The sequence below is a fragment of the Nelumbo nucifera genome, chromosome 4 (genome assembly GCF_055504915.1).
Source record: "Nelumbo nucifera cultivar China Antique chromosome 4, China Antique-T2T, whole genome shotgun sequence".
NCBI lineage: Eukaryota > Viridiplantae > Streptophyta > Magnoliopsida > Proteales > Nelumbonaceae > Nelumbo > Nelumbo nucifera.
The window spans coordinates 48,970,674-48,997,631 of NC_142652.1; the positions used below are offsets into that span (position 1 = coordinate 48,970,674).

At 39.5% G+C, this 26,958-nt stretch overlaps 1 protein-coding gene across 6 annotated transcripts in view; it reads right to left on the reverse strand.

Moving 5' to 3' along the window:
* The window catches only part of LOC104611774 (uncharacterized), an 84,521-nt gene that overhangs the window by 27,853 nt on the left and 29,710 nt on the right, over window positions 1–26,958 (reverse strand). For 3 of the 6 annotated variants that reach the window (XM_088903051.1, XM_010278973.3, XM_088903050.1), the window contains exons 2-4: window positions 26,401–26,817; window positions 17,619–17,692; window positions 17,130–17,510 (exon numbers count right to left, since the gene is read on the reverse strand). In XM_088903051.1, the coding sequence (XP_088759177.1) occupies window positions 17,130–17,510; window positions 17,619–17,692; window positions 26,401–26,817 (872 nt within the window). Of the gene's footprint in view, window positions 1–17,129; window positions 17,514–17,618; window positions 17,693–26,400; window positions 26,818–26,958 lie in introns of all 6 variants that reach the window. The other 3 variants (XM_010278972.3, XM_010278974.3, XM_010278975.3) reach the window with 1 other exon arrangement.

Consider the following 26,958-nt stretch of genomic DNA (forward strand, 5'->3'; position numbering starts at 1 on the left):
CCTCCTCATGTAATTCACCATTCAGAAATGCATTCTTCACATCCAATTGATAAAGGGACCAGTCAAAGTGAGCAACTAAAGATAGAAGAACCCTCGCATATGTCATCTTGGCAGCAGGTGCAAAGGTCTCCAAATAATCAATCCCATATGTCTGTGTATAGCCTTTTGCAACCAGCCTGGCCTTGTACCTTTCAATGGTGCCATCAGCTCGGTATTTGATAGTAAAGACCCACTTGCAACCGACTGGATCCTTCCCTTCAGGCAAATCCACCACTTCTCATGTGTCATTCTTGTGTAGGGCATCGATTTCAGATCTCATAGCATCCCTCCATTCTGGAATCTTAAGAGCTTCTGACACCGACCTGGGAATAGAGTTAGAAGCAACAGAAGAGAGATAGGCAAAGTATGAAGGTGAAAGCAATCTGTAAGAAAGGTGCTTGGAAATGCAGTGTGCAGTGCACTTCCGTTTTCCTTTCCTAACAGCAATGGGAATATCAAGGTCAGGGAATGATGACTCCAAAGGTGTTGAAACAGTACCTGTTGTCTCTTCTGTGACTGGAAGTGTATAAGGCTCATGTATTGTAGGAGAAACAACCTGCACATTTCTGGATCTTTGCCTTTGATACACCTTGGGATTGAGGATAGGACGAGGAGGTAGAGTACTGGGACAGGGAGAATGGAACGACTGATCCACCCTTGATACATTTGAAGGAGAAGCAAACACATCAAGAGACTCAACAGGGACAGGAAGAGGAAGAGCAAACACCTGTGACAAATCCTCCCCCTGTGGACAATGTCCTTCTGGAGAGGAACCATAAAAGGGGGAAAGCTCATCAAAGGTGACATCCATTGAGACATACCGAGTGCTAGTCTTTGGATCAAAACAACAGTAACCCTTCTGTGTGGGGGAATAACCAAGGAAGATACACTTTTGAGCTTTGGGATCAAATTTATGCCTTTGGACACTTGGAACATGTACATAACAGGTGTAGCCAAAGACACAAAGAGGAACAGGAAAAAGGTCCTTGTCCGGATGAAGGAGATTGAAGGGAGACTTAAACCCCAAAACCCTGGATGGCATACGGTTTATAAGGTAGGTAGCAGTAAGAACAACATCACCCCAAAACCTTGTAGGAACATGTGAGGCAAATAAGATACTTCTTGCAACTTCAACAATATGCCTATTTTTCCTTTCAGCAACTCCATTCTGTTCTGGGGTCCTAACACAAGAGCTTTGATGAATAACCCCCATGTCAGAGAGATAGCAGGATAGGTTCTTCTCAAAATATTCTTTTGCATTGTCAGATCTGAAGATTTTAATCCTGGTATCAAATTGGGTTAGAACAAATTCATGGAATTGTCTTACAAGTCTTGGAACTTCATCATGGGATTTCATCAGGAATATCCAAGTGAACCGAGAAAAGTCATCAATAAACAAGATAAAATATTTGTAGCCACCCATGGAGGGTAAGTGGTAAGGCCCCCACACATCAGAGTGCACAATATTAAAAGGAAAAGAAGATCTTTTATTGCTCAAAGGATAATTGTTTCTACAATGCTTTGATAAATCACAAGACTCACAATGAAGACTGGACAAACTAATTCCCTTAAACAGTTCAGGGAATAAATGACTCAAGGCAGAAAAAGACAGATGACCAAAACGACGATGACACAACATAATCCGACTAACAGACTCTGAAGAAACAGATCCGAGAGCAACATTCCCATGATGACCAGTGCATTGTCCCGAAGTATCAAGCAGGTATATTCCGTTCGCCTCATGGCCACTCCCAATCACCTTCTAAGACTCCAGATCCTAAAAAACACAGAACGAAGGAAAAAAGGTTACACAACAGTTTAGTGACTTGGTTAAACTACTTACAGACAACAAATTTGTATTTAGTTTAGGTACATGAAGGGCAGAAGGTAGGAATAAGGAATCCGTAGCCTTGATGGTTCCCTTACCAGAGATAGGGGCAAGTGAACCATCAGCTAAAGTGATTTTATCAAGGGATCTTGAGATTACCTGAAGTGGTAGCATGATTTGCAGAAGCCCTTATACATGAATGAGCAAATGCAGAAGAAGAAGAATTTCCTGGAGGGTTGGAAGGAGAAGTCACATCACCCAGCTAACTGATCATCTTCCCAAACTTTTCATATTCTGCTCTCATGGCTGCCAACTGTGCAGAAGCAGACATCTCTTCAGTATAGTACTTGTCACTATCTGGCCCGGCAGATACATTTGCACTTCCTGATCTTTTACTATCATGTTTTTTCTGAAACCGAATGGGAACAAGATTAGGATGTAATTTCCAGCACTTGTCTTGGGTGTGCTTCGGCTTCTTGCAGTACTCACATATAACTTCTTTCTTTCCTGTGCCACCAGAAGTTCAAGCATTCCCTTTAGGTTTAACCCCCATATTCGCAAAGTGATCCCTAATATCAGCCCCTTGAACTTGGACAGCCCTTCTGCTCTCTTCACTACTCACCAATGCATAAGCTTGTGACAATGAGACACACTCCTTGGAAAGAATATTCTGTTTTGTGATATCATATTCTGGGTTTAGTCCAGTTAAGAACTCAAACACCCTGTTCCTTTCAACCAATTTTCTGTAGGTCTCTGCATCATTGGTGGTGTCCCAAGTTACAACTTCAATTAGGTCAACATCTTGCCATAGAGACTTCAGGGATGAGAAATATACAGCTGGAGGTTTCTCCCCTTGCCTTAAATTCTTTACATCACTTCTCAATTTATATGCTCGGGCCACATTGAGTTTTTGGGAATAGGTTTCTGCAACACTGTCCCAAATTTCCTTTGCTGAATTCATCCATAGGTAGTGTTGGCTAATTTGTGGCTGCATTGAGTTCATAAGCCACCCAATGATAGTGTAATTTTCTTGCATCCACTTCTCGTAGGATGGATCATCTTCTGGGGGAGCCTTCTTGCTCCCGGAAATGAACCCCCACTTTCCTCTACTACATACATAAATCTTTACTGATTGTGACCATGCCAGATAATTAGTTCCATCTAGTTTGACAGTGGTCACAGTCAATAAAGAATCACTTGGAGTCCCCTGAACCAATCCATATTCAGCACCATTCTTGTTTTCAAACTCTGAGGAGTACATCATGTAAACACTTCAAGTATGATTTCAGATGACTTCTACAAGTATACTGAATGAGGACAAGCAAGGACTGAGTTCAGCCGACCACAAGAAGGCAATACACAAGGCCAAACTACACCCAAAAGTTGTGAGAACCAAGACTAAAGCAGAAACTTCTACACGAGTCACCAAGAAGCAGCTTGGTTCAGCCTTCAATAAGTAATCAGAAACTTCTAGGCACTATGCACTCAACCGAAGTTCCCATTTCAGATCTGGAACTTCAAGGTAATCACCAAAGAAATAGCCAAGAAGAGTAAATACCAATCGGTATTGCTGAAAAAGCCTTTTTACAAACACAGTGTGGGCAATAGAGACAACCCCACTGTCAAAAAAGAAAAAAGTCCTCAAGAGCAGTCCGTACAGTCCCCAAAAACAGCCAAATAGAAGCAACAATCCACAACTCTTGATACAAGGGTGTTTCGGCAGTTTTGACAGTCCAAGAAGGAATAAAAACAGCCCAGAAATTTCTGGGTTAAACCAGATTAAATGGCAATCGAAAGTAGTACAGAACAACCAGAAATTTCTGACACTTCAACAGTCCAAACACAGCAGAAAATAACCCAGAAATCTGAGCACAACTTACAGTTTCGAGCTTCAAATCAGAACCGAGTTGTTCCCCTTCCCTTTTTTTCTCTGATTCTTCCTGGCCACCGAACCACTTCTCCAAGAGATTCAAGTCTTGGGCACTTCCAATGACCTCCAAGAATCAGGCAACACGAGCCTAAGCTTCCAGCCCTAGAATATTGAAGTTCAGGCCTGCTCTGATACCATGAAGAAAACTAAAGAGAGTAGACCTTGAGAGTTCGGCAATGAGGGTTTGAGAATGAGAGTTTCGAACCTAACTCTCTATCAGCACCCTAACACTATTTTATTAAGATAGATTTGAATAATTACGAGGAGGCCCTTAGTTGGGCAAGAATTTACAAAGAACATAATATAGACAGGATGGGCCCAGAATAAGGCCCATTACAGAAAAACATAAATAACAAGAAAGAATAAACAGCCTATGGGCCATTCGGCCCATCTTCTCTACAAAGAACAAGTACAATCCAATCAGGTTTTGAGGCGACACACCAATACATCAGGCCAAACTAAAAAGATTCACATTACAGACATGGATCTAAAGAAGATCCCAAAAGTTCTCTACAAAAACTGAAATACTAATTTGCTCAAATTCTTGCAGAGAGAGAACACAGCTTATGATATGCTTTCTGACCAAAGCCACAATCACTCCAAAGCTCCTATCTTTATCCTCAAAAAGCCACCTGTTACCCTCACACCACAAAGCCAAGCAAAAAGATCCCCAGGCCCCAGCTATTTATTCAAACCAGTTTTTAAAAGGCATGGGAAACATGCATCTGGTGGCGCGCCTCCAGGCGAGGAGCCCCCAAAATGCCATGAGGCATATGCCATAGGTGTTGATACCTCTGAGGCATATGCTTCATGCACCTCACACACACTTCATACAAAAAGACAGAAAAAAAAAAAAAAAAGAAAAGAAAGGGAAGAAAAACAAAAGGAAAGAAAGAAAGAGAAGAAAAAAAAAAACATGAAGAGAAAAGGGAAGGAAAGAGAAGGGGAAAGAAAGCTTAGGCATCTTCATTCTTCTTGACATAAAAGATTTTTATTAAAAATAAAGAAAATGAGATCCTCCTTCCTCATCCCCCTCCTCTTAAGGAGGCTTATGGCTCTTACGTTCTGAACTACGTGTTACACCTCTAGGTGGCTTATGCCTCTTTGTGTTTGGGAGGCTTGCGCCTCTTACATTCTGAACCACCCCTCATGCCTCCAGGTAGTGTTGGAATGCCTTGTGTCACACCTCCGCATTTTAAAACATTGGTCCAAAGTTCAAACCCACCACCTTCCATCCTAGTAATTTATTCTATTCTTCTCCATGAAACTTCTCCCTCCCCCTCAGTCCTTTTCTGAACAACCACCTTTACTTCAGCTCTTCAATTTCATTCCCCACCAAACCACTAGAAATCAGGAGCAAGCCAGACTGATAACAAATCCTGAATCCTTGTATTCCTCACTTCATAGACAACATAGGGAGTGTATCTTTGTTTCTCCAAATCACACTTCCAAGGAATCCCATAAACTGCCTCTAAAACTCACCTGAATAAATTACCATCACTGACCCATCCCTACAAACAACTCTCTCAAACCATTCATTACCCCAAATTATTACTAATTTTCAAGTTTTTGAATTTCTCTTGTTTCTTCCTAAGAGGTTTCTAATGCAAAAGAAATTTCATTCCAAAGTCCCTATCCTGATCAAATTGTCATGGCTCAGAATGATAATCATCCATTCTCAAGTCCATAGTTTTCAAGGTGCCAAGCCAAAGGTAGGCAACAAGGCCCTCTTGTTGTTTAGTTGCCTAGACAGGTGCCTAGGTGATAGTTTTTTTTAATAAAATCTTGAATCCTAGGTAATTCCCCTAGTGCATGGCAACCAGCAACCATATTTCACTATTAATTATCAACAACCTTCACACTAAAACATAGAAAATCAACATATTTTTTGATTGATAACATGTAACTTCATTAATTTGAAAAAAAGAGTTGGATATATTTACAACAATGATAAGTGCCATGCACCCCGATCACCCCAAAGTGGTTGCTTCCGCCCCCCCCCCCCCCCACTTCTGATCCAACAAAGTGTTGGGAGTCATGTTAAATCAAGACCCATCATAGAAAACCAACATGTTCATGAGAAGATTAAAAGAAAAAGTTCAGAAAATATAGGGGTTGAGCCCCCCATTTTTGACCTAGGAAAAGAAAAACATAAAGGGCAAGAAGAAGATTGAATTGGACAAAATTTTAAATTTTTCATTGCTTATTGGTTCAGGTTTTTAAGTCTTCAAGGATTCAAGACAACATAGATCACAACATGCGTATTGATCGAATCCCTTTTGAACCAGTCTCCTCCAAGTTATCATCCTCAAAACCCACCATTGAACCTCATTGCCCCACCTCCTCTTCCACCTAATGACCTAACCTCATCCCATTTTTTGCACCCTTCAACACCTCTTCCTAACATTTCAGGCTTTTCCTTCTACCCCCCTCTTTGTCCTCTTTCATCCCTTGATCCCCTTCTGAACCAATCTCCCCCAAGTGATCATCCTCAAAATCCTCCATCAAACCTCATTACCCCACCTCCTCTCCCACCTTATCCCCAATGTTTTAAAAGTGCAACACACAAAAAAATGCAAAGGGCATTTTGCACCCAAGGCACGGCGCACCTTTCTAAAGCAAGGCACGAAATGCAAAAAATCCTCAAAAAAATCAAAAAAAAATGCCGAAAATTTTCAAAACAACAGCCAAAAAATAAAATGTAAAACATAATATTAATTAAAAATTTAAAATAAATGTTTAAGAATACCTATTTTTTATAGATAATAGGAAAGTATTGTATTAATGAAAAGGAGGGCAAGAAGCCCTCAATCATATACAAAAGAAGAGTGCCTTTGATATGCACAGATCATGTATAGAGAGAGATCTAAAAAACCAAAAGAAAAGAACTCAAAAAATGGACCACCACTGATCAAAAAAGGAACTATTAGGCACGTCCACAAAAAGCATCGAGCACCTAGTCCAGCTCACAAGCAGCCTTTCCACTTTTCCAAGAACCACCCCCATTTCAATAGATTTAGACTCAAAAATCCTCTTGTTGCACTCTTTCCACACCACCCAGAAAATTACAAAAGGCAGACACTTCCACAAGAACTGGCCTCTGTCTGAGAAGCAATTTAACCTCCAACCTAAGATTAGATCGTCCACAAATGCGGGAGAGACCCAAACCACTTGGAACAGCCTGAAGAAATGGCACCAGACCTGGTAGGTGTAGGGGCAGTGGATCAGAAGATGATGAATGGATTCAGAAGCTACTCCACAAAGGCTGCAAGTGGAATCCAACTCCATTCCGCGTCCCAACAATTAATCAGCAGACTGAGCCTTGTCCTTAACAGCCAGCCAAACAAAGAATTTGATCTTCGAAGGGACCTGAACTTTCCAAAGCCAGAAACATGGAACCTGAACACCTGTCAGCAAAAGCTTTGTAGCAACAACTAATTGAGAATTGACCCTCCTTCCCGATCGTCCACAGCCTAACACCCCTGGAGTTGGGATTGGGTTGGATAGCACTCATGCTGCTTAACAGCCCTCCTAAGAGATCCACTTCCCAATCTTTTAAATTCCTATGAAATCTGGGAGCCCACATCACCTGCCCACTAATCAGTTCATAAAAATCCTTAACAGCACGTCCCTATTGACAGATAGCAAGAAAAGAGGTGTAACAATTCTATCAGAGGAAGAACTGAACACCAAGCATCATTCCAAAAGGATACTTTGCTCCCATCCCCCACCTTAAAGGAGAAATGATGCTTAAGCAAAGGGAGCCAAGCCATAATTCCTTTCCAAACACTAGTGTCGTAGTCCTGTTGTGGGGCAAGAGGTACCCAGTCCATCAGAGAACTGCCATATTTGCTCACACTGACCAACTGCCACAACCGAGTCATTTCTTCCCCATATCTCCACAGCTATTTACATAAAAGACCATCATTCAGCAATCACAACCTCCTGAAACCCAAACCTCCCAAAGCTTTTGAGGTGCAAGCAGAGCCCCACAAAACCAGGTGCAGCTTCTTTTCCCCATTGGGGCCATCCCATAAGAAGTCCCTCTCCAACTTCTCCAAAGCACTAACAACCAAAGCAAGTAAGGAGAAAAGAGATAAAAAATAGGTAGACAGACTCAAGAGAACACTCTGAATTAGGACCACCTTCCCTCCTTTAGACTAACTTTTTTCCACCCTGCCAGTTTCCTCTTGCAACGCTTGACAACTAGATCCCAAACAGCAATGGACCTGTAATTGGCACCAAGAGGTAGGCCCAGATAAGTTGAGGGAACGAGCCTACCCAACAACCTAAAGTAACAGCCAACTCTACAATTTGAGGGACCTCCCATATCAGAATGATCTGACTTTTCCGCAAGTTTTTCTTCAGACCTGACGTTGATTCAAAACAAATCAGTAAACACCTGAGGAACAACAAATCTGAATGAGAAGCTCTTGAGAAGACAAGAGTGACGTCCGCAAACTACAACAAGGTAATCGTCGGACCATTAGAACCTACTGAAAAACCTTCAATAAAGCCTCCCTCGACAAACTTGCTCACCAGCTAGCCTACCTAACAGTTCCATTACTAAAGTAAAAAGGAAAGGAGATAACGGGTCACCCTGACGAAGACCCCTTTCTCCTTCAAAGAAACCTTCCAATGCCCCATTAATGAGCACTGAAAGCCAAGGAGTTGAGATACAGCCAAAAATCCACTTCTTCCACACAACCCCAAACTCCATTCTTCTTAGCACATAGTCAACAAAAGGCCACTTGTACATGATTGTAAGCTTTCTCAAGGTCCAGTTTGCAAACCAAATCAGGTTCCCCTTGCCGCATGTGATAGTCAATGCATTCATTTGCAATAAGAGGAACATCCAAGATTTGCCTTCCATCAACAAAGGCCCCCTGAGAAGGAAGGACCAGCTTACCAATCACCTTTTTGAGCCAGTCGGCCAGCACCTTAGAGATCACCTTGTAGAAACTGTTTATTAACCTTATAGGTCAGAAATATCTTATGTCAGAGGTGCCTGAGACCTTTGGAATTAGGGAGATAAAAGTTGATCTAGCACCTCAAGAAAGCTTTCCATTAACCTGGAAATCTCTAATTGCCAACATTAGGTCCAACCTAATAATGTCCCAACACCTTTGGTAGAACCCCATTGGAAAACCGTCAAGCCCAAGGGCCTTATCCCCCTCGAGATCTTTCACAGCTTGCTAGACCTCATTCTCCTCAAACTCCCTTTCTACTCAGGCCCTATCTGCCTCCCCTAAAGGTTTAACTCCACTCCGTCCAATGAAGGCCTGATCAAGCTTCCTTCCAAATAGAGAGATTCGTAAAAGTCTAAAATGCCATCAATTACCTCCTGGTCTTCTTCCAAAGATCTGCCCTCCACAGAGATTGTCTTAATCGTGTTTTGTCTTCTTCAACTATTAGCCATCTGGTTAAAGAAGCACATGTTCTTATCTCATTCCTTGAGCCACAAGACCCTGGATTTCTGCCGCCAAGACACCTCCTCTATTTGACACAACCTGCCAAACTCATCCCTTGCCAAGTCTCTCTTCCTTCGCTCCTCTTCCAACAAAGTACCAGAGGCTTCCTTTGCATCCAAATCTGAAATAGTGGCCAACATGGATTCCTTACGCTGGTTCAAGCAACCAAAGTCTTCAGCATTCCACACCTTGATCTTATCTTTAAGTGCCCTAAGCTTTTGCTCAAAGTGAAGGGATTCATCAAAGCCAACCCACCACTCTTCACCCCATCAACGAAGCCAGGAACTTCAAAGAACATCAGTTCTAAACAAAAAGGACCAGGCTTTCAACATACCTCCCCAGATTGCAACAGCAACGGGACATGGTCGGAGGTGGGTCTTGGCAAAGCACACTGCACAATGTCAAAGAAAGCTTGCTCCCAATCAGAGTTAACAAGAAAATGATCCAACCTTGACAAAGAGAGGCTTGAACCAAATTAGCTCCAAGTGAAAATGGTACCCTAAAGAGGCAAGTCAATCAGCCCCAACCTGTTTACAAAATCCCCAAACACTGCCATGTCTGTTGAAACCTCTGTTTCACCCCTCTTTTCAAATGAGAACCTCGCAACATTGAAATCGCCGGCTAGGCACCAAGGAAGACTCCACCTTGTAAAAACGGCCTCCAAATCTTCCAAAATAACACCCCGTTGGTCTGTCTGTAGGACCATAGACCCCTGTAAAGAGCCACTCCAAACCTCCTTCAACAGTACTAAAGACCACCAACAGAGAGAAGATCCCTACACAAATGTCACGGGCAACAACCACACCTAGATTCCACAAAAATAGAATGCCCCCAGAAGTGCCTACCACCGGTCTTTCCACCCACTGACCATCACCACCACCCCACACTTCCCTACACAAATCTCTGGACCACCGTTCCTTCTTGGATTCTTGGAAAGTAACCACATCTGGATGCCATTTCGAAACCATTGCCTTCACAGAGCTCCTCTTTTCGGGTCCCCCCAACCCCCTAACATTCCAAGACATGATTCTCATCATCAACGATTAAGAACACCCCTCGGTGCACCCCTTGCACCTCTTCCTCCCCTCACTGAATCCCCCTACAAGGAGTTATACCATTCAAAGTCCATTCTAACCGCCTTTGCTCATGAACAAATTTAGGTTTCTACTTAATTAGGGCTTTGAGATCATCCTCCCCACCACTAGTGTTCCTCTTCTCAATTGCCAAGAACAAGGCTAAAACCTCTTCCTCCCTCCCTTCGAAAGACACACCAAGAAACCTTCCTATGTCAAGAATATGATCCTAAACCCAGTCACTTATGCTCACACCATCACTTCCTTCAGAACGGATTTCCTCAATAGTCTCGTCATCAGCTCACCATAGCTTCCTGCTAGACTCCTCCATAGGCCTCTCTTCAACCATTGCCAGTGGAATCACCGACTCAACCCCCATGGTAAGGACTGAGAATCTTGGCCTACTATCGTTAACCTCTCAGCACCGTTGCTCTCCAAGGGAAGCGACTGAGGCACCACAACCTCCCCATAGCTTGTCCCACCCTTCTAAGAATCAGAGATAGGAACCTCTAAAGCCCCCTTTGTCCTATTATCTCAAATTAAAATACATAAGTATAACATGCAAAACATATTTAAAATGAAAAATTCTAAATAAAGTCAAACATAACATATAAAATATATTCAAGCACATAAAACTCTCAATCTCTTTATTTTTTTTCCCAATTGCATTACTTCAAATAGCTAGTGTCATGTAAAACATTATGCATTCTTGATGTTCACTTCACTCATTTATTGAAGCTTCGAAAACCCCTATTTGCTAATGGTGCTCATTCATTTAACCTAATAAAAGGTATTTTTAAAAAACAGCTAAAATTATAAAATCTTTTTTACAAGGATCAAGAATTTAAGATTAGATTTGTTTGGGCTTGCCTCAAGGGGCTTGGTCGGGGGACCACCATCCCAACCACTTGACATAAAAAAGCAAAAAAAAAAATAAAAGAAAAAACCAACTAACTTTCAAAAGGTTGTGTCTAGGCTGAAGTGCAAGGCGTACCAGGCGTACCAGGCGCACACCAGTGTTGCACCTAGGACATAGGTGAGGCACATACCCTAAAATGCACCTCATCTGTGTGCCTAGGACAGCACATCTTTTACATCACAACTTATCCCCATCAGCCCCTTTCTTAGCAATTTCGGCCTCAAAACCTTCCCACTCCCCCTCTTCTCTTTCTTCCTCCCTTTCCAAAACCCTTTTGTTAATCACACCATCTTCCCTTCCATTTGTTGAAACCGATTCATTTCCTTTCATGTTTCCATCAGCAACTTGTTGCAAATCGCCACCTTCAGGAGAAACTTGTATCCCTTTTTGACCACTTCTCTAACCTTATTTCTAGAAACTACGTACTGAAATAAGCTAAGCTGAAAATCTTCTTGTACTGACCACATGGTTTGGAGGAAGATACTTTTAGTAGAGCAAACGAGTTTTCTAATAGAGGAATGTAAAGGATAAGTTTTGATGTTTGAAGAGGAAGGGAAGTTCATGACTCCATGGTTTTCTGGTCTCAAACCATTGCAGGTTGGATTAAAAGATTTGTTGAGGGAGCAATCCATGCGGTGACAAGACCGGCTGGAGGAGTGAGTTGAGAAGGGACGGAAAATTCTTTTCAATTGAGAAGACAATAATAAAGGATGTATTTTTGAGGTTGTAGGAAGTGATGGAGCATGGTAGGAAGCGGGTTATTTGTTTGCTAGAAGGAAGATAGACAGGGATGGGCTGCAGTTGCTGAGGTGTTGCAGGAGTTAAAAGAAAAGTGTTGGCTGAAAAAAGTAAACCTGATGGTATTCGGGGTAGAGAAGAAGGTTCTGGATTCAGAGGATCAAAGGGGGAACAGGTGACATTTGGAGGAGCTGGTTATGTTCCTAGGCTCATGTTATCAGGATGCAAGGAAGATTGGAACAAAAAGATGATTGTGATAGCGAAGAAGAAAGTAAGTGATTGGAAGAGGATCCTTAATGATGTTATGAATAGAATTCCAACTGTGGAATCAGTTGTGCTTATCCCTTTCAATGATAGTAAAGTTGTGTTGGATTTAGGAAAGTTTAAGGCAGAGGTCATGAATGTTGGTGAAACGTTGAAAGGTTCGTTAACGGGGGCAAACTGGACACGTTCTTGCCATGAAATCTCAATCCCTGAGGGAAGTGTGATTTTTAAGATGTTTGGACTACCTTTCAGTTAGAGGATGGATCACATCTTCAATGGTTTAGCAGCTATGTGTGGAGGAGTTTTAAAAGATTTTTATATTGTGGATCTTCATGTGGTAAAGATCAAAATTACTGGTTCTAACCGGATAGGACTCCCCACTTGATTGATATCTTCGCTGTACGGAGATGGTGGAAGCTCTGGGTGGCATCGGAAGCTGAAGCATTTCTATGGCCTGGGAGAAAAGAGTTTGAAGATAGTGTCGGTAGGGTTTGGAGGAATCCATGTGGCATAAGCAGATCAGAAGGAATGAGGAAAGGGGGATATTGAAGGGGCCTTGGGTGTTAAAAGTTCGAGGCCGAATAAATCATCTGGTGTTTCTTTGAAAAAAAGGTTTGTATACTACTAATCTCAAGAAACAGGAGCTTGGAGAGAGAGAGTGAGAGAGAAGAAGAAGAAGAAGAAGGCAAACAGGTGTTTTGGGAAAAGAAGGTCATTAACAACTGGTTGGGCTTGTTCTTATTCGCCCAACACGTGATTCTCTTGGAGAGCATGTGGGCATAAAAGATGGCAACAATATGGGCACGAAACAAATAACTTTAGGCAGGAATATAATAGTGGGGTGGGCCCAAGAGATTCGAGTCAATTAGAATTGGACCGAAGGGTGGGTCCATTAATGCAGTTGGTTTGGTCCAAGATTTAAAGTTTTCCTAGGTCGAGCTGATTGCAGGACACAATTTATTTAAGTCAAGTAGTTCGACTCTGAGGCAAGAAACGATGGAAGAAGTTGAGATCCCTGATGATTGATCAGGTGTTTCAAAGTCTGAAGAGTAATTGATATAGAAGGAGGTTATAGAAGAGGTGGTTTGTGATGCCAAAGGTTTCATCTAGAGAATGGAAAAATTCTTCCCTAAAAGTAAGGAGAACTCAACGACTATACAAAAGGATGATAGGGGTGAAAAGTGGTATGTTGAAGAGAAGGGAGAGGCTCAGGTGGATTTTGAAGTTAGTTTTCTCCAACAAAAAAAGGGGAGGACAAGGAAGACAATTTGGATGCCACTAACAATAGGTGATATGTTTTGGAAGCAATTGAGGGAGAGGATTGGGGAGAGCAAAGAGTGGTAGTGAAAGAAGAGAATGGTGGAGAGGAAATTATGACTTTACTAGGAAGAAATGAAAATAGAGTCAAATAAGAGGGGAGAGCAATCAAGCAGATGAGGTAATTGGGGCTGTAGGGGCGAAGGAAATGAGAGATGCGGAAGAGTTAGTGGGAAAAAGAGGAGAAGGAGATAAAGGTTTAGTAGAGGAGAATGGAGGGGAGAAAGATTGAGTGAGGGGAAAGAGAGGGTGAAGGGGGTAAGATTGGGGATGGGATTAGAACATACATAAGGAAAAAGTATAGATATTTTTCCCTACAAGAAAACAGAGAGGGGGGTCGAAAGAAGATTTAGGGGAGGATAGTGAATATGAACCGATGTTGGATGAGATCCATGAGGTAGAGAAGATTCGTGACTTCGAGAAAGTGGTGAATGGGGGAGTAGAAGTCAGCAAAATTCTGGGTCTATTTTCCCTAGGAGGGGAGAAGCTTGCGAAAGAAGTCTTCAGGTCTATGGAGGAAAGGATTGGGAAGAAAGAGAGTATTGTTGCTCCAGGGGTTCACTGCAATTCCAGTAACTCAATAATTCAAGAGAGGAAAGCGTCTGTTGAGGTTGCGGGGATCTTATCAAGAAGCCAAAAGAAGATTTTGAGGGGGCGGTGGGTTCAGATAGGGGTCAGAAGTCTGTGGGGAAGTTGGAAGAAGCTGAAGGAACTCCAAATACAATTAGAAGATTCAGAACTCAAAAGCATAGAAAAAGTCAGCAGAAGATCCCAGTTTCTAAGGTTTTTGCATGGATAAAAAGGAGGTTTGTTTGGCATTGAGCCTACAAGCTCGTCAAAAAGCCCAAAAGATCAATCAGAAGACAACAAGAAGATTGCTCTAAAAAAATGATAATAAGAGTTATTGATCGGGAGTCCCTTGTGGAGTTGGGTGCTTGGTTTGGGTCTCTTGTGGTGTGGGTGTCGGTTTGCTTTTTGGTCTGGGTTTTGTTTCCGTTTGTTGTTCTTGTTTTCACTTTTTGTTTTTGGTTTTCTAAGGATTTTTTATGTAGTTGGGTTGGTTCTGTTTGTTTGTGTCTTTGTCTACTTCGTTTGGGTTCTCTTTAGGTTGTTGTTTCCTCTCAGGTGATTGCTTATCACCTTCCTTGTATCTTGTTTTTTGTTTAATAAAATTTTTTATCTTCAAAAAAAAAAAAACTTATTTCCACCACCAGCTTCATACCTGTCTGACATATTCTCATTCGCATCAGACTCAACATCCTTCTACCACACAAAACTCTGTTACTCTCCACACAAAACTGTCTACAAAGGCCGACAATTATTTAATTACCTTCTTCACTTGTTCTATTTTTCACTGCCTCCCCTGTTGAAGTTCCCCCATCTCTGAAGAAGACGAAGATAGACCCATTTAGGTCGATCAACTACCTTACCTCTTTCAACATTACATGCTCCATAAAGGAGTCATGTCACTCAATAGATTTAAGCCTAAAACAACTTGACCTAGCTGGCACCACTGACATGCTTATTAACAGGGTCAAGCTTCCGATCTTCCATGGGCCCAATGACCATTCTATTATTTCTCCATATACCATCCACCTTACCCTCCCCCACATGACCACTTGAGCTTTTTTTATCAGCAACACAGAAAAGATTCATTAATTCAAAAATCATGTAAAACAAGAAGTTGTGGGCAGACAAGAAGTCCAAAGTATCCCACTAATTACATCACAGCCCCAAACATAGCCCAGAGGACAATTCCTTTAATTACATCACAGTCCCAAAGGTAACCAATAAAGAAAATCCCACTAACTACAACATAGCCCAGAATATAGATTGTCTTTGAACTCCTTGCTTAGCTAGACCATCAGACATGTAGTTAGCTGACCTTCAAATCCATCTTATTTGAATCATCATGCCTTTAGAAGCCTGCTTGAAGTGTCTGAGCTCATTCCTTAGCTGCCAAGTTATCCCCCCCCCCCCCCCTTCTTCAGCCAGTTCACCACAATTTTTGAGTCCCCTTCAACAATCAACCTGTCAATCCCCATTTCTTTAGCTTTTTCAACACCATATACTGCTGCCTTCATTTCTGAGCTCACCACATTCCCATGTTGAATAGGACCTGAGAATATGGCTAACATATTTCCATTCTCTTTCCTTATTACCCTACCAATGCCCGATGGGCCCGGATTTCCCAAACAGCTGCCATCAAAATTTAGTTTCTTCCACCCAGCATCCAGAGGGGACCAGAATTCAGTTACAACAGATCTTCTAGATGCAGTACTTGCTATTGTTCCCCATGATCTGAAAAAGTCTTCTGTCTTAAAATCAGCAAACAATTTTAGTGTTTTCACCCAGTGTGCCACCCTTTGAGTTATCACTTCAATCACAACTTCTTTGCTTCTTCCTTTATCTTCAAAAATCCTCAGATTTCTATCTTCCCAAATTGTCCAAGCTACTGCAGCTCTAGTGAATCTTCCCATAATACTGCCTCTCATTTTAGACCACTTGAGTTATCACATACCACAACTTGAATTGCTGGTTCAAATGGATTGGATCAGTTTGAACCCAACTCTCTCTTTAACTGTTCAACTTCTCTTCACGCTCACTAAACCCAATATCCAAAATTAATAATTACACCATTTGTTAACACCTAAGCGAAAGTCCTAATACAACACATTAGCACAACACCATTTTCTAGGCGTCTAAATACTTCCTCCCGTCTCCACTCTTTTAATGTTTACAGATTTTGTTTACCCAAATTTGAAAAAATTCCACTACCATTTGAACCACCCACCCTCATATTGCCATGTAGCATTTTTTCTTCCATCTTTTCTTCTCTACAAGCTTCCTTCCACAGAGAAACCTCAGTGGAGGATTCCAGCCATGCAAAATAGAGCAAACCACCTGCAAGCACCTTAACCTTCCTCGGAATGTCTTCTGACCTTACTCTGTTTAACATCACAGCAACGGAGTGCAAACCAATTTGGAAAATTCCCTCTAGGAAGAAACTCTAGCTTCAAATTGTAAAAAAAGTCATGAAACAGATAATCCCATCCAAGGATCAAAGTTTCACAACATATCAGCCCATATTGGCCGATATGCATCATATCAGTCGGTCACCGATATGCAAAATCCTTGGTGTTTCAGGGCAAACCCTATTTCAGGAGCAATGTTTTAAAACACGGAGGCGTTACGTGAGGCGTTCCACCACCTAGAGGTGTGAGGCGTAGTTCCGAACATAAGAGGCATAAGCCTCCTTAGGAGGAAGAAGAGGAAGGGGGGGGGGGGGGGGGGGGGGGGGGGAATCTCATTTTTTCTTTATTTTTAATACAAATCTTTTAATAACCCAAAGTCAATGCAAACTCCATATATGGTTTTTCAGCTCACAATGGCCTACTCAAGTCCTATCCTAAGACATTCTCACTTAGTACTTTGGCCAGCCCAGTTGACCTCCAATGTCAAGTCAACAGGATAACAGATTACTGACTAGGATTCACAACAAACAAGCCCTACCATCATGAGAAGTAGAAGGTGCATTTGCATAGCTTACCTCTATAACAAGGGGATGATGCATCCGCAAAGCACTTCTGAGGTCCTCTCCTTGTTTGATAATTTTGGAACAGTTGGGGCATCCTGAGAAGTGAATCATTACCAGCCATGGATCTGAATTTCCAATACCAAGAAATGACAGCAAAGATCTTTCAGAAACCATCCCAAACCTTTGCCTTTCTGGAGGCAGGAAAAATTCCCTTGCAACTGTGGTGAAATTTGACAAGAAATTTTGAAATCGCCGAAACTCTTCAAATGTACAGCAAAGCCCAACATCATACTCTAGTGGAGTAGTGTCATTTGCCAATGTAAACCCTCCTAGCCAAGGGATACCACCAAGCCCATTTTCAGCCTCACAAGTTAGCTTTTCATTTTCCAACCCCTGCTTTTGAGTCAAAGAAAATAGGAATCAAGATTTCCATGACCTGATGCATAGTCTTCTATTTTTGTTCCAAAATCAAGCTCACTGCATTTAAAAACTACTAGCCACCTTCTGATATTTCCTCCCACTGGATAGAAGTGCTGCATTTGTTTCCCCATCAAAAATTGATCCAAAGACAACACCTGCAGAACAAAGCTCTTGTCAATACATCAAGTAACATTTTACCAGGGGCAACTCAAGTGCAACAGATTCCTTCCCAAACAAATGAGATGTACCCAAACTGTTTCTGGAGGCAATAAGGTTAATTTGTCATGCTAGATTGTTAGCAACTAGGATTAATATCTGATCCATTTAGCTGACAGTCTTGCTTAAGGAGTAGGCAGATCTGATTATTATCAGGGGAGCATCCCTTATATGGGAAAGCTGTGATGCCCGATTTTGTGTTTATTGTAGTTCTGCGCTTCCATATTATGCCTTGTAAAAGACTTGGGTTTGCATCCTTTATTATAATGAAGACATTGTACATGCTATATTTCAATCATTACTAATTCTCAACAAGGTCATGTTGCTTCTAGGGTTGGAAGGAGAGAGAGAGAGAAGTAGAAAAGGAAGAAGAAAAAGAAAGAACGAGTGATAGAATGAGGAGAGAATTGAATATGTTATATATACCTATCTCTTTAAAAATACAATGACAATATTGTCCCTACTTAAGTGTGGGGACAGCAACTTAAGCCTGAACATATTTGTAACATTTTTTATCAGCAAAAAATGTTTATTTATTAGATCAATTAGAGGGATAATTAATACAGCTTGATGACAGGGAAGTCATCCCCAATTCTCAAACCCCCATTACATAGAAGCCCAAAACAGTCGCCGCCTCATAACCCCTTGTTTGGCAAGGGAATCAACTAACCCATTTGTAAGAGTGAGCATTATTCGGTTTAAACTCGAAAAACCGAACCGAAATTTCAGTTTCATTTTCTTTGGTTCGATTATTTGAGTTCTTGGTTCAGTTATTTCAATCTTTTAAATATTTTGGTTTCAGTTTTAGTTTTTAGAATTAGAAATTCAGTTAACCAAAAACAACCAAATTAACTGAACTTTGCTATATAACATGTAATATATAATATATATAGCATATAATATTTAATATATAATATATTTATATATGAATATATAATATAATGAAATTTGATTTCATAATATATATATTAATATATAACATATAATATAGTATATATATTATTGAAATTCAGTTTTAACCAAAATTTTCAGTTTTGGTTATTTCGTTTTTCAAATCGGTTTTCATTTTTTAATTCGGTTTCTAAACTTTCGGTTTATTCAGTTCAATTTTTAATCGAATAAACTGAATGCTCACACCTACCCATTTGCACTTCTTCTCACCCATTTAAATTCTGCCTCCACATCCCTAGCAGTCTGTTCCACTTCCCTTATCACGTGTCTAAGAGTCCAGGGAGTATGTCTGCTGCAGTTTGCCCATGAGATAACTAGTTTTGAGTCCCCTTCCACCTCAACACGTTTGAAACCTGGCTGCTTTGCTAGCCAGAGACCTTGTAGTAGTGCCCACAATTCAGCCTTCAAGGAATTTCCTATACCAATTGGCCCTGAAAGCAAGGCCAAAATCCTCCTTTCAGCATTTCTGATTAACCCTCCTATTCCTGCCAACCCCAGGCTTCTGATTGAGCTCCCATATAAATTCAGCTTGATTCTAATGTATTCTAGGGGTTTACGATCCACCCTTACCCTATCTCTTTCTCTCAATGACTGTGCTACTGCAGCCCAGGCTCTTTGGATGTCAGTAACTAAGAATATTTGGAAACTATCTAATGTCTTTACCCATAATGCCACCTTTAATTTTATGCACTCTATCAATTCTTCCAAAGACCTATTCTTTTTAGAAAAGATTCTATTATTCCTTTCTTCCCAAACCACCCAACAAATTTCTGCTTTAGTGGCTCTTTAGAGCAACTTCCCTCTTTTCTTTGATTGCCTTAAGAAGTTAGGAATAAACAATCCCACCACATCTTGAGGGGGATCCCTCCTGCACCCAAAAAGAGAACAAAAAAACTCCCAAATTTGATGCACAAAGGGATAGGATAATAATAAATAAGATAGAATCTCACCACTGCACCTACATAAGAAACACCAGTGAGGGGAAAGGCAGGCATAAGGCCTTCTTCTCTGCAGCATGTCACAAGTGTTTACCTTACCAAGGAAAATTTCCCAACAGAAAGCTTGAATTTTACGTGGGATAGGCTTGCTCTAAATTTTTTTCACTGAGAAGTCCACCCCTTAAGGGTTAGGCGAAGCAAGGATTTTAAAAAAAAGGAGGAACAAGTGAAGCGACTGTATGGTGAAGCTTCCCAAATTCTAGAGTCCAGAGTCCTCAAGGGAAGGGTCTAGGAATACTTGCCCTAAAGAGTCACGTAAATGGACCAAGGAAAGGCATTCAAAATCCCTTAACCCTCCTCTGAAGCCCAAACCCCAATTTAAGCTAGTTGGGGAGGGTGTTACCAGTCTAGATACAGTTTCACCCTTGAAAGTAGAGAGTAAAGAGGTTTGCAAAATGATCTTTGAATGGAGTCTCCCCTAGCCACAAGTCTTCACAAAACCATACTTCATCTCCCCTTCCCACATCAAACCTGATGGAATTAAGAAAGATAGGGTAAACTTCATGCATGAATAGCTTTCCAAGGAGAAGCTAAAGAGGAGTGAGTGACAACTTTGGCATCCCATCCATTGCTTTCCAGCCCATGATGATTTCTATAACTTTGTACCATAGCCTGTCTCTCTCAAAAGGGAATCTCCATAACCACTTACTAGCAGAGCAGTATTTCTAGAGGCAACCTTTCCCAACCCCAGGCCCCCTTTTTCCTTAGGTTTGCTAACATGTTCCCATTTTACTAGGTGGTCCTTCTTTTCCTCACCTGGTTCCCAAAGTAAGTCCCTCATGAATTTCTCAAGTTGCCCTGCTATCCTAGTTGGGATATAGAAAGTGGATAGGAAACAAGTGAGAAGGCTGGCCTTGTGGCTCTAATCAATGTGATTCTTCCACCCAAAGAGATGTAGTTCCATTTCCAAAGGGCTAGTTTCCTAGAAAACCTCTCCACTAATAGCTTCCAAAATCCATCGATCCTACAGTTCCCTCCCAAAGGCAAGCCTAAGTCATAGGCCAATTTCTAACCTCACATCCCAATAAATCAACAAACCTCAAAAGCTCCCTCTCTTCCAGGTTGATCCATGCAATTCCACTTTTACTCCCGTTAATCCTCAATCCAATCAAGCCCACAAAGTTATCAATCAGATCTTTCAAGTTTCTCATCAACTCTAGATTAACATCCTCACGGAATAGAATTGTGTTGTCGACAAATTGGAGATGGGAGACCACTGCTTGATTTCTACCAATTTTCCACCCACTAAAAAGGCCTTGTAGATCTATTTTCACCACCATTCTACTTAGGGCCTCCACCACTATGGAGAAAAGGAAGGGTGATAAGGGGTCTCCTTGCCTAATTCCTCACCTAGTCGGGAAGAAGTCTTTTGCCAAACTGTTGATAACAATTGAGTAATGAACAGAGTTAATACACCCTTTAACCATAATCTCCACTTTGCTCCAAACCAAAGCCTCCTTAGTAATTCTAGAAGAACTCTCCAATCCACTAGATCAAAGGCTTTCCATAATTCCACTTCACACCAAGCACCTCTTTCCTGTCTTCCTCTTTTCCATAACACATTCATTAGCCACTAGAATTTGATCCACAATTTGCCTATGGCCTACCTTCCAAAAATGCACTTTGAAAGGGTGAATCCACTGGAGGTAGGACTTGTTTAAACCTCTCTAACAGGACTTTTGAAATGATTGTATACAAACTCCCAATTAAAGTGAATCAGTCCATGTGTCACCTTCCTCCCCTTCAAAATTTGGTCCAAAATCCCCATTCCTACTAGAGTTGGCAATTCTGACACCAACCCATCTGACCCACCCAACCCTCCCATTCTAATGATGGGTCAACATGGGTCGAGTGACCCATTAGGGTCAAGGGAAAAGGGTCAGGGTGGGGTTGGGTCAAGGGTTACCCATTGACCCTCAACTTAAAGACTAAACTTAGATGCTTTGACAATTTTCTTCTTCTCCTCTTCTTCTCAGTTAGGGTTTTCCTCTTCTCTCTTATTCTCAGTTAGGACTTTGCAAAACCTCCAACAATCACTCTCGTTGCAACCGTTCTCACTATTTAGGGCTAAATCAAGTGCGTTGTTACTCGCTCAAATTGTTGTCGTCATTCTCACCTTCACCAGCAATGATGTCAATCTGTTGAATCGTTGAACCATGATCCCAAATCAATGGCAAAATGAAGGTTTTGAAACGCTGTTTCAAACTTACTGTCAGCACTCCTTCTCCCAAAGCTTTGAATCAACAACATTGATGTTTCCTTCTTCCAATATATTGATGTTGATGAAGGAATAGAGGAGAAGATCAACGTCAACGATTGAATGGAGGAAGGAGCAACAGGGGCAAGCAAGATGATGTCGACGATTGAACGAATGAAGGAGAAACAGGGGTGGTTGAATGGAGGAAGGAGGAGAACAGGGGTGAGCAAGATGATGCCGGTGAGTGCGACGGGACCATCTGATCTAGAGGCACCGCCGCGGCCACTTTTTTTTATATTTTTATATTATTTTGTATATTTTATGTATTTTTTGTTTTTTATAAATCATTTTAGTTGAAATTTATAATGAGGATTGATGGTTATTATTTAATTACTTTTTGTAATTTTTCTTTCTTTCTATTCTTTGGTTGAAATATATATAAAAATTTTCATCATTTTTATGTAACTTTTTTCTATTTTTACCTGAAATGTATAATTTCTGGAGATTTTTATTATCATTTTCTGTATTTTTTATGATTATTCTTTTTAGTTTAAATATACAATTTTTTGGATTTTATTGTTTTCTAATTTTTTCTGCAATTTCTGATGTTTTACAAGGAATATATATTCTTTTTCCATTTATTGTATTTTTATGCATTTTTATTTTTATTTGAAATTTTTGAATTTTTATGTTTTTGTAATTGAAAATATATAATTATATGTTTTTATGCAATTAGAATATAGAAAAAAATTTAAAAAAAAAAAGTCTAATTTGAAAATTTGAATTAGAGGGTCAAATGGGTGGGTTAGGGTGGGTCTGGGTCAGAGTGGGTAAAGTGGGTTATGACCCACTCTGACCCACTCTAACCCACTAACATGGGTGGAAAATTGGTTAAAGGGTCAATATGGGTGGGTTGGTACTCAACCCACATCCAACCCACCCATTTGCCACCCCTAATTCCTACTTTTACAATTTTTTGAATTTTTTATTTTTTTTATTCCATGTAATTGAACATACTTGATTCAGAATTTCCCACCCCCAACAAACAACTTCAAATTCGAATCAATCATTATTTTAGGTTTGATACACTGAGATTCTAAGTTGTCATACAACCCTTTCCCTCTGTTCTCTCTGTATTTTCACTCTATTCTCTTTGTATTTTCCAATTGCTCGGGACATTCTAGACTCGCATCAGTTGGAGATTCATTGTCAACATTCATAGACTTAGCTTAATTAGCAGATTCAGAGAATATAGGCAAAACACCCAGGTATGTTTCCCAATGTCAAAAACCAACCAAAAAAGCCCAGACATTTAGAAACCCAGAAATCTGTTTTATGCTATGTTGATATTTTTAAGACATAAAAAAGAAATCTGTTCTATGCTATGTGCTTTGGTTTTTGGTTAATGGCCACTGGTGTCAAATGGAGTGGTTTTGGTTTTTCTGCAGTAAAAAAACCAACCAAAACACCAAAGATGTTTAAAAACCCAGAGAGCACCTGCACATTTAAAACCAAAAACGTTTTTCCATATTCAACCCCATATGTTTAAAACCAAATGGATTGGTTTTGGTATAAATAAAATGGGTCAGTTTTGGTTTCTTCTGCATTGAAAAACCAACCAAGATCTGCCCCTGTGTCGCTACAGTGGTCACTGTGTCAAGAGGCCACTGTAGCGCAAAACGGGTCAAGACAATGTCTCAGGTCGGATTCTGGATATTCTGACCCAGATCCATTTCCACATCGACATATTTTACTACATTTTCGATTTTATTAAACAATAATAATTACAGTAATCATAGTTATTCTTGCTAATAATAATTACACTAATAATCATTTCATTTTTATTAAATAATAATAATTACATGATTAACTAATAATTATTATTATTTTGGTTTGATTAACTAAAAATAATAATTAAAGTATTTTTGAAATAACTATAGTATTATTTAATATTTTTCGGAATATTAATAATCGTTCAACGTTTTCAACCATTTATTTCCGAAAATTAGTGTCATTTGTTGTTATTTAATATTTAATTCCTTATTGTAATTTACTGTTATTTTCTTATTTTAAATCATTAATTATTGAAAATTGTCAGAAATTGGTGTAATTTATCATTACTTAATATTTATTTTTTATTGTAATTTACTGTTATTTCTGACTTTAATCATTAATTGTTGAAAATTATCAAAAAATAGTGTTATTTATTGTTATTTAATATCTAATTTTTATTGAATTTACTGTTATTTTCTGATTTTTAATCTTTAATTATTGAAAATTATCATAAATAAGTGTAAAATTATACAAAATTAGTGTCATTTATTGTAATTTACTGTTATTTTAATAAATTTAATCAACTTTTTGAATTTCCCATGCATCGCACAGAACTCCACTAGTACATACATATATATGTTCATATTAGTGTTTTAAAAGCACAAGGGCCATTTTGCGCCTGAGGCGCAAGGCACAAGACAAGGCGCACTCCTTTTTAAGCAAGGCAAAAAATTACAAAAAAAGAGCTAAAAATTTAAAAAAAAAGTCAGAAATTTCAAAAAATGCCAAAAAAATTAAAAATGTGCAAAAAATTCAAAGAAAATATTAAACATAATTCTAATAAAAATATAAACTTAAATTTTAAAATAACTGTTTTAAAAAACCTATTATCTAAAATTAAAAAACATAAACATAACATGTAAAGCGTATTCAAATGAAAAATTAAAAACAAAAGCAAACATATAAAGCATTTTCAAGCATGTAAAACCCACAATCTCTGTTTTTTCCTTAATTGCATTGTTTCAAGTAGCTAATGTGATGTAAAATATATTGCATTCTAGATTCTATGAGTCACCTTTGTACCACACCCCCTTGAGGCAAGCCCAAACAAGTCTATGTTAGGGTCTGAAATTCTTATTTCTCACATAAAAAATAATGATTTTATAACTTTCATTGTCTTTTAAGAAGATATTTTTTATGTGAGAAATAAGAATTTCAGACCCTAACATAGACTTGTCCAAGCTTGCCTCAGTCGGGGGTCTGGGGGTGGAGCCCCCGACCCATCCGTTAAGACTCAAAAAAAAACAAAAAGCACAAAATTTTAAAAAGGCACATGCCTAGGCTGAGGCGCAAGGCACATCAGGCATGCGCCTTTTGAAAGGAGTGCTCGCCTGTGCACCTAGGCACGCATGACGCATGCCTTTTAAATCATTACTTCATATTTAATAAAATCAAATGTTACTTATCAAAAAAAAAAAAAAAAAGAATCATAGATTTATTGTACAAAAGAGTGAATTGTTTTATGTTTCAGCATATTCTATGATTGTCAGTGGAGGCTTTTTTTATTTTTTATTCTTTAGTTATGGGCCTATTATTATGGGCCAGGCCTCTTTGTAATTGTTATAAGTGTTTATAACTGCAGCCACCTTACTAGGGGCAGATCTGTAATTTTTCCCTCTATTACTAAAGTTCAAAAAGATATGGGATCTTAATTGAGCCACACAATCTGTTTTACTCATTCACACTTCTCCCCTTCCTTCTCTCCACCTCTCTAATCTATTCTCCTGCTGAAACCTACTTTGACAATCAAATTTAAGTGATTTCAATCAGAACCAGGTTGGTTGATTGACAACTGTTATCTATCATAACACATGTAGTTCAGTTACATCAATCTGAAATTTAAAATGCTGTTATTCAGCTTGCAAAATATATTGGATTGGTTTAAATAAAGGGAAATCAGATGCCAATTGGTATATAAAAATGATAAACTTATGATGTATTTGACATCACTATGCATACTTATCATTCCCATGTCAGACACAATGTGTCTGATACAACAGCAGATATTACTGCATAGACGCTTATTAGGGTTATATTATGAACACTTCTAAAATAATATATACTTTAACAAATCAGAATAGAAAACTTTTGTTGATCTAAGAAGTTTTAACATTTCACAAGATATAAAAATAAAATAAAATAAATAACCTAGGAATAAAAGCATGGAATCACCAAAACAAATGGGGTAAATGTATCCAGATCCCCGTCTTTGATCCCAAGAAATGGCCTACATCCTTGTTTCCCATGTTCATGTCCTTATCAGCAGCTGAGCATCTTAGAGGCAAAAATTATATGACTTGCATGCCACTTCATAATACTTTTCTCTGGGTAAAAGGTAAAGTATATTTGTATTTCCAAAAGATAGGAGGAAGAAACTCACAAATGTGTGGCTGTACAAGTATGATAATCTGTTTGATAGAATGTATGATAATCAAAATATTCAAAGTGTAAACTTACTAACACCTGAGCATCTTAGAGTGTAAACTTCAAGGCAAACAATATCTGTACATCTTATTGACAAAGAATTGGTTATTAACTTATTACTAACATCTAATTTGAGAATTCTCAACAATTAGTATAATAATGAAAATTCCTGATGGGGAACTGTTATTAACGAAAAAGGAAGACAAGTACTTAGAGAGAAAAGACTGTTAATGAGGTTACCTACCATCATCTGGCACATCTTGTACTACGAAAGCATTTTCACTGCCATTAGTTCCTTTGCGTAATAATTTGGTGCCCCATCCACAAAATTCTAGGAGAAGTACAGCCTTGTCCGTTGAGCTGAAAAATTCTTCAAGGTCTTCAGCAGTGTCTAGGGTTTGGATGGGGAGATCTTCAGGTTGATGAGACATAAGATGATAAACTGAAGACAATATATTCTGTGCCCGGAGTCTCCCTTGATATTTATATGACACAGAATGGTGATAGCAGAGTATTGTTATTTGCCCAGTAGCCCCAAGGACATCTGCTAGCATCTTCTCAGTATTTCTATGTATAACCATTAGCTTTAAAGGACCAACTCTCTCTTCCCTATTAGCCAAATATGCTATTTCCTTCATAAGAGATCGAGCTTCACCAGACCCTGAGCATCAAAATGCAACCTTTGTCATAATTAAAATCAAGAGAATTCATAATGCAAGGTTCTTACGGAATTTTTCTTTATAAGTTAACTAAAACATTTATAAGTAATAAACTTCTGTAAAACCACAGATAATTTTAACTT